Source organism: Liolophura sinensis, chromosome 3 (assembly GCF_032854445.1).
Source record: "Liolophura sinensis isolate JHLJ2023 chromosome 3, CUHK_Ljap_v2, whole genome shotgun sequence".
NCBI classification, from domain to species: domain Eukaryota; kingdom Metazoa; phylum Mollusca; class Polyplacophora; order Chitonida; family Chitonidae; genus Liolophura; species Liolophura sinensis.
This window is the reverse complement of record NC_088297.1, coordinates 20,061,623-20,070,852: the sequence shown is the minus strand read 5'-3', so window position 1 is coordinate 20,070,852 and position 9,230 is coordinate 20,061,623. Positions and strand designations below refer to the sequence as shown.

The 9,230-nt window shown below is 40.2% G+C and overlaps 1 protein-coding gene across 1 annotated transcript; it reads right to left on the bottom strand.

The window, feature by feature from the left end:
* Nucleotides 1–494: 494 nt before the first annotated feature.
* Nucleotides 495–1,690, bottom strand: LOC135463451 (FMRFamide receptor-like). Its single transcript, XM_064740710.1, has one exon. It carries the CDS (start codon nucleotides 1,632–1,634, stop codon nucleotides 495–497), a length of 1,140 nt encoding a protein of 379 aa, XP_064596780.1. The 5' UTR covers nucleotides 1,635–1,690.
* Between the last annotated feature and the right edge of the window lie 7,540 nt (nucleotides 1,691–9,230).

Here is a 9,230-nt window from a genome sequence, read left to right as displayed (position 1 = left end):
AAACAGAGTTATCCAGTCAGATGGGAATTGGAGGTAAGTCGTAAAAGTTTGACACATGTCAGTATTTTCGCTGGTCCCAATTAGCGTAGGCTTTCATGTATTTGGCTTAAATGAGACTGGAGACAATACGTCCCTTTGGACGTCGCTGACTTGGAGAAACTCAAAATAATATGTACACATTATAAGTACACATTTTTACAGTATACGGCTAAGCGGAGAAATCCAATCTTATCTCGTATAAGGAGAGAAAACATAAAAATGAAGTAAGTATTAACCGTCACTATTATCCATTATGATGATACGGTTACTTGACAGCAGGTCACAGTGCTAACGACTGTATTCATAGAGATCAATAAAGAAACGGTCTTCTAAATTTAATGCCATTAAAGCTTTTATTTCCAATCAGCAAAATAAACTTCAGCATTTTTGTGTGTTTTTTATCACAGTATACGGGTATATCCGGTTTTCTCCGGGTTAAGAGATGAACTTTTTTGTTAGCCTTTTGGGGCGGATTTTACACCGTTTCCGTGATAGCCATTTTGCCAGGAACATGACTTGAGAGGAATAAGAGTTTCGTCACAAGCTGTATCCTCCCGGTTTCCTCTCACAGTGGACGTAAGAACGTGAGACGGATTCCTGGTTCCCAACCGTGGGGACTTTATGAAATTCTCGTTCCAAGAGCAGACGAGTTTTTGGAATGTTTTCCTGAACCGTGTACTGAAGTACGAGTACAGCAGAAAGTTACACGATGCGTTAACTTGACCCAGGAGATTGGTGATGTTACCGGCTATTCGGAGTCCATCACTGTTGGCGGGAATATCATTAGCACTAAGAAAGGCCTTGTACAGCAACAGAATCGTCCAGGGTAGCTGGCTCAGCATGAACATAATGACTACAGTGATCAACATGATGGTGATGCGATGCTGCTCCTGATGGGTCCTGTTGTCTCGCCGGGAACTGCTGTTCTGGAGCTCACGACGGATGCGGATGGCTTCCCAGACGGATTTGATCAGAAAGCTGTTGAATATTGCCAGGAGCAGCAGCGGCAGAAGCGTGAAGAATGTTACGTAAAACCAGTAATATCCAATCTGATAGCTGTGCGATTCGGACAGTTCTGTGCCGCGACAGATGTAGTAAGTAGTGTTTGCCGAAACGTCTCGAACTTCTGCTATCTCCATCTCGAAGAACTCCGGAAATGTTATGGTGAGACAGATCAAGAATGTGTGTAGGACAATCCATCTGGCTCTGGTGACGGTACACCAAATCTTACCCTTCATTGGGTGACAGACCCCGATGTACCGTTCAATGGTGAATGCTACGGTTAACCAAACAGCCGTGTTCCCGAAAATATCGCTGAGGACTCGACCATATGGAATGTATTGGAACGAAGACTCCGGCATGTCCCGGTACGAACAAAACACAAATCCAAGTGTTAGACTAAAGACTAAGTACAACATGTCACAAGCCGCGAGAATGGTCAAATACACGTTAGTAGAACTGGTCATTCTTGGATGACTCAGTACGACAATGTTACATATATTGCCCAAGATACCCACCGTGACGACTATAGGCACAAAGATCTTCTGGACGTAAAATCGAGTGAGTTGTAAAGCCACTGATGGAGTGTGATCCATGTCCGCGGTTAAGTTTCCCAAAAAATGAGTTCTGTTCACAACGAGTGACTGGGCCGTCATGTTGGCCTCACTGATCGTAAACACGGTCGCCGTGGTAAAATCCATTTTTCTTCCAGGCACTACTAACCACTAGTGGCAGATCTTTTGGGACCTATCCGTCATAATACAGATTGTTCGCCGTGATCACTCCAGAGTAAAAAAAAAAAAACATCCCGAAGAACACAGAAAAAAAAAGAAATCACAACTCTGTGTTGAGCTTGGAGACCCACAGAGTGTGTTCACATGTTCACCTAAGCTGTTTGCTACGGAAGGGTAAATAACTAACACTTAGCCACAAGGGCGTACAAAGGGAACTAGGCTTACCATCTGGAGGCTAGCCAGCAGATATAGCGGCACTATCGATAACAACTGTGTAATCTATGGCCACAATTAAATGCGTAATCCGCAAGAGAGCTGGGTAATCCTTAAGGCCCGCCCTTTGCCGTGTAATAACAGCGCACTTCGCCAACTGCGAGCACGCGATCGTTATTCCCAGAAACCCGGCTACGGGCCGTTCATCGCGCCGCAGATGACGTCTTCATCACTAGCTACCAGAGAGAGCTGATTTCAGTATCGTGATCCGGCCACAGAGGATTGGCTCCTTGGCGATCTTCCAAGCAGTAAAACCAGCATCTTCAGGAAGCCTGAAATACCGAAGTAGATCATTATTAATGCATTGTATCGTAAATCAGATTATCATTGCGACGAAACGATAATTGAGCGTGAAATGCGTTCTTATTCGAAGAGGGCTCAATTTGAGCTGACAGCTATAACGCGGTGTTAAGAGGGTAATAAGAACAAGGTACCAGTTATTGAGGTTTCTTGGAAAAACTGGCAAACAGACTAGATCCTCCTTTTAGTGGGTTGATCAAGGGGTCTTTAACAGGGGGAGAGAAACTGGCGAGTTTTTCCCAGGTGGTTATTGAGAATTAAAGACCTGTTAGCAGCGCAAATGAACACGAGATCCAGTAAGAGAAGGAGGTCAGTTAGGTCTCAAGTGTATCCGCCAGGGAAAGCTCTAGAAAACGAAAATCATATGCAAGACAAACGGAATAATGCGATTAATAACAGTCAGGATAATATTTATTTGTTTATTTCATTGGTGTTTTACGCCGTGCGCAAGCATATTTCATTTATACGACAGGGAGCAACATCAGCAATAATAATGGTTAGAATCATAATAATCTGTATATACAATGACACAAAATGAAAAACCTTTATATATTTCTTTCATTCGAAATAGCTATATGTATTTCACATTTCCCTAAGGTTTTAAGTCTTTTAAGTCGGGTTTTTGAACCAATAAGATTACTGGACTTGGGTCAATAACCTAAACTCGGAGCTAATGTAATAAGTGCAGATCACCAGATTTCTGATATAGTTATTGATGGTCGCATGACAAAACTGCCTTCTAATTAATTCAGGTAGAAAATATCATTTGAAACTTTGGTTTCAACCTAGGAAGTTCACTTGCTTGATTCGTTCTTCTCATCCTTTTCTCAGATCCTTTAATAAAAACCCAATGAAATAAGCATATCTAGGTTTTCATTACGGGAGTCAATTAACCGAGAAGGGTGCAGCATTTGTAATAACTATCTTGCCACAAAAGCTGCGGAATCAATATTACAGAAATACCTTCCCATTGTGGACGTCTGTCAAATACAAACAAACCTATGGAAGTAGCTTGGAAATGTTATTACGGTGAGAAATGAAGCTTAAACTGAAATGAAGCTGAAAAGGGAATGATGAAGTGAAAATAACTGACAGGACTGGATTGTCTAAATACGTCAACAAACAAATCCGCACTAAAGAGTTATGATAATGGTGAAGATTAGACACCGCTTTACTCATCACCTGCTTTGGGTAGGGAATATGATGGCTGAAAGCGCACTATATTATAGTGCAAGGATTTGCCGCATCAGCTATTAAATATGCATTGAACACGACGTAAGCAAAAACACTATCAAATGAAATATGCATGCATGTCTATACTGGCATCATTGAAATTGTATCAGACATGGGATTTCACGGAAGGCAGTGTTGTGGTTGGACTACTGGTTACATTAACATCATGCTATCGCATGTAACTATACACTAAACGTAGAGTTGTCAGAGCATCAATGATTTGCTAAAAGTTTGATATTAATGTACCATAACTGAGATATCCAAGTATACAGTTGGCTGACAAAATGAGATATTTTAGTATACTGTTCGGTACTTAAATATTTCACTGAGAGACTTCAATTTTCCGTGAAACACATTTGTTTGGATACAATGACTGGATCTTGGTTTCCCTGCTTCAACACGTTACTAAAACGGTTTTGGTTACACGGATTTGGGATGGTTCAGAAAATGACAGAAGTTGGTTAAATTAAAAGCGTGCTGTTATGTTTGGGCGATAAAGGTTAACTGGTGTCACGAGCACACAAGTGAACTCGTTAAGAAAGTGCGACGATACATTGTGGAATTTCGCTAATAACTACTATTTGATGTCAGTGATTCTGAGACAAAATTCAGGGCGCTATAGTTAACAAGTCGATTATGCTGTCGGTCACGGCGGGTCCCTTTCATCCCCACTGGCACGGAAAATACTAACTAGCCTCGACTCTTCGATGGGCCTCGTTATATTTAGTAATTAGATCAAAGTGCTTCTAGATGTTATTGTTTGGGATTTACACATGAATAAAATCGTCCCGAGGGGGCTTTCTTCCCATGTTGATCAACTCGAAAAATAATTGGCTAACGCGGTTCATTTTGGTTCGAGAGTAATTACTCAGATCGGGATTAGCGTAGGCTTAGCGCAATGTACTCCTCTAAATGCAGAACTAGGCCAATTTTTTATTTCTGTAGAGAACTTAATTAAGTCATCATGACTAGAGATGATGGTATCAGGTCCGAAAATTTCCCACAAAAGTCACTCAATATAACTGGGTAATAAAACTCTTCCTGATTTACCTTTTCCAACACTGTCACCCGGATTGGTTGATTAATGCCTGTCTATTCATCGGTACTGACAGGGTGTCGTTTGACGCGTACAATGCTGGCTAATTATATAGGCCAGTAAACAATGATTATATCCGAGACTGTAACGTCAACCTAGGCCAATTTTTCCGGTCAGAGAGCAAGAACCCAAAGGTTTGTGAAAAATACAGGCGAAAAGAACAGAAACAAAGCAAACCTCCGGGATACCTATGACTGATATCATAACAACGAATGTTTTATGACCTTCAGTCCCTTTAATAATTCAGTCATAAACAGAAAGGCCCGGAAAGCCGTAAATAGCCTTAGTTTATTTTCAGTGGATAAGAAGTGTGTGGTAAAAGGAAGCAATGCGTTTTTTAAACAGGATACATGCGTATGCAATTCAAGTTTCTTTCAGTCAGTGAAATGATTCACCTTTATACAGTAACAAACGGTCGTCCTGGTTTCATGTACACAGTCTAATCCCGTGATCACACGTGCAGCAAGACCGGAGTTTATCCAGCTAGATAATTCAAGTGTTTAAAATATCCTACTACACACAAAGGGGAACACACTTTTATTTTCTGTTGTTAGGGTAATCATCTGGGCTTGGATCCCATTGAATTATATCGATGTAACTCCCAATATATTCTAATAGTTTCTCATAAGATCACACTGAATCATACTTTCTTGTAGGTATGTACAGATCAAGACGTGAAAATCTTAAGTAATGTGGTCACGTGATCATTCTATTATCATATTTATTTACAAAAAATTGAAAAAAATATTTTCAAAAAAACTTCATTCAAATCTTCCAAGATTTTGCCAGCGACATTGGCATGCACTGAACAACACAGTTTGAAAAACTGCTGGCCATTGGCTTGAATGTCATGCCATATTTTTACTAGCTGAAGAGGCTAAGCGTTTTTTCACATTTTAAATCATAAACATGTTATAAGAACCTACGACAAGTTTACGACAATAGCTAAACTATATATCTCACATTCTATATTCAGATATGATTGACTATTTTCACATAATATGTAAAACATGAGAAGTTTTGAAACTTTAACTAAACTGTAGACCTTAGAGAGCTGAAAAAGTTCGATCAGTGGGTTTGATCAATGATTAATACAAATTAGAATTGCTAAATGCATATAAACCACTATCACAGACGATCTAATCACGTCAGTTATCGGTGCATGTTACGATTAGATTGGGGATTCGATTAGGAGGAAGATCACCAGGAATTCAAAAAAAATTACTAAAATGTTTAAAATGTAGATAAAAACATGAAACCAAACACCCATTAAGCATACTATTTTTGTATGTGTTTGAAGACTACATACTTAGTTTCATTTCATCTCAGGGCTTCACCAGGTAGATGAAAACGAATTCTTAAATGAAAGAAGCTATAGCGCTCTGGTGGAAATGAAGCTCCTGGGGTTTTGTTTTAAAATCCACTTTAAATAACGAAAAAATCTGATGCAATGTTGATGATAAACAACTTTCAATAATATGTTCAAAAAGCGTAAATACAGGCTAAGCACGTGATGATACTTTCTAAGAACTACTGCATGAGCAAAAGAGTCTCACAACTAAAAATCCCCATAATTTTGTGTATCAGCAGTACACAACTAATGTAATTTGTGTAATACATCCACAACCACATGTGTATCAGGCATACACAATTTGTGTACCACTTTTACACATGCCAAAGTGGATGCGGTTGTTTTCAGATAGTAGAAACATTTAGCAGTATTCACGGTGCTAAAATAATCTGGCTTCAAAATGCTTTGAGCGATACACATTTCGGGGTAGGGATTAATCGCGTGAAGCTCGCTTTGAGTTAGTACAACCCAGTACACATTTCCGAAATGGTTAGAGGGTTGAAAATCGGAATCAACTAATCTGATCCAATTAAAGTTCTAATAACATAGCCTGATGAAAACCACTTGTGTCAAAATGTGGAAGGTTCTCAGCATAAATTCAGTCCGTGTCCTTACCTGCTCATCACAGCCCAAATTACCCCTGGGACCAAGATCTGACATTTTTCAGGACAATGTCTTCGGATTCCTCAAGACTGCGGAATGGTCTTTCGTCCCGTGGGTTTGAACGTTGATTCTAAGCTGTGTTTACGACTTGTCCTCACTGCGTTTTGGCTCGTAAAGCAGTCTGGTGTTTCTGAGAGTTAGCGACACAGCTGCTGCGACCGGTGGGCTTCTGTGATTCAATTGTGATAATCCTACAAACCAAGTACGAGACCACCTTAAGGGCTGATCGATCACACTGAGGTAAATGGCATGTACAGTTATTAACGATGGACGGGTTCTCGCCCCAGGGGTTATAGGCAACCGATGAACCTATCAGCAGACGTGTTCGAAACACGATCAATGGAAATACATTTGACCAAAAAACGCCGGAAACTTGACAGACCGCTGCCCCTTATATTCAATGACCTTGACGTAAGGACAGCTGTAACACGGAAACCTACCCCATATCACTCGAGCTTAAAGTTGTTTTCTGCTTCCCACCGTTTGTTCACGACTGCGTCCTAGATTTCGGTCGACCCTGCCGCTCGCGAAGTAACAGGTTTAGTATATGTTAAAATGTGCATTCTGCTTGAAAAGACGATTTTAACCTTACGTCAAACTTTTTATCATTAAATTTGGTGTGTTCCTTTCTGTAATATTAGCTGAAAATCACTTACCCAGAATTTGCGTTCTCAAGCAATATTTTCAGTTTCTTTCATCAGAAGTATCAGTTTTAAACTGGTTTGAAATTATGACTTGTCGACGATGGCTTCGTGATCCCGTAGCGAGATGTATTTATAACCCTGATGAATATAATAGCTTTCTGTGAATTTACGCTGTCATTTCGATGAGTCGTCAGTGAGTGAAAAATTGTTAATTACGACATTAAACCTCAAGCACTTACTCACTCATTTCGATGGAACCAGCGAGTTGATTTAGCTTTCATTATTCGTGTTTTTGATGAATCAGTTTTCAAATAAGTTTTAAGAATCAAGAATGCCTGGATTACACCATTAAATGTTGTCACGTAATATTAGTGGAAACCATGTGGTTTATTGGAAGGGCATCCATTCCTGCAAAATCTGCTGACTGTAGTAGAAATTTACTAGAATGATTACCCTGCTGCTGGTAGTGATAGGGGCAGCCTATCAGACACTTTGCTTTTGCTACCAACGCTAACAAGGTATATTTACGCTCAAAAAAGTGGCACGCGAATAAAGACTTTTATATAACTGGTACCCGCTTTAAAAGAGGCAAGTATCACTCTTCGGAGCTCTCTTTGTATCGGCCAGTCAGCATCTATTCTGTGATGTTTACCCCATGAACAAATTACTTAACTCGTAGCGCTTCACATTTCCATCACTGACATACGTGTATAAAATGTTTTACAGACATCGTGGTATTCACATCACGAGTGCGTGTATCCGACGTTATGACCTCACAGTGGTCATTCAAAACCACAACTCGCAGTCTCTGTTACATAGAAAGGGTGCGTGAAGTTAGCGTCACACGTATAATTGTATGGAATACTCATCTGACAGTGCATTACACGTACCTCACGAGTGCGCGTGTATCCACATGATGAGTGCGCGTGTATCCACATGATGACAGTGAGTCACAGTGAATATTCAAAACCTCCACCCGCTAACTAGGAGCGTGCGTGAGGTTTACGTTGCGCGTTTACTTTCAGCGGGTGGGCGTTTCTCCAACGTGATGGAATTACAGCGGTAATTCGATTTCATTTTAATACATATAAGTGGTGCGTGATATTACGTCACGTGCATGCGTTTATGGATTATTTAACTGACAGTGCTTGGCATTTGTCGTAATAGTGCGTATAACTAACGCAATGACCACACAGGGGGTACTTGAAACAATAACCCTGTTGTCACAGAAACTCGATGATAGCGATTTCTACATATTCAGTCTTTCTACACATACCTTGTTCCCGTACATGCGCATACACTCTCAAGCTACTGCCTTGCCAACCTCAAAGGTACTTTTCACAAATCTCCAGTGCCCATAGTGTTCGTACGCGGGGCGCGCGCAATGTGGGCGAACCGGGAGAAACAATGGTTATATGTGGAATGTAACGACAGCTGGTGTATTCAGCAAATAGGTGTCTTAAAAAATCAATTACACAAGACTAGACATAAACAAAGCCGCCAGAGCTGGGGCCAAACAAACAGGGAAACATGTGCATTGAAAATCTGCAGTTTCCAGGAAACTCTGAATAAAAAAATGCATGGGTACACCAAGATCAATATTAGAGAAATACTGAAAAAGCAATGATGAGCAAAAATCGAAGCAGCGTTTAACCGTTTTGATTGTTTCATAATTGACATCTGGTCACAAATAACAATTTCAATATTCGTGTAATGTTTTCATTCCAGACAGGTTTTTGTTTCAACTGTTATTGATAGTGTTTTAGTTGTAACACTGCTCACGGCACAAAGCACTAATGGCTCGCGGGAAATTAAGTAAAACAAAATGCAGAAAATTCTAAGATAAAATACAGCGCTGTACAATGATTTTACCTACTCGGTTCAGAGACTATGGCTGT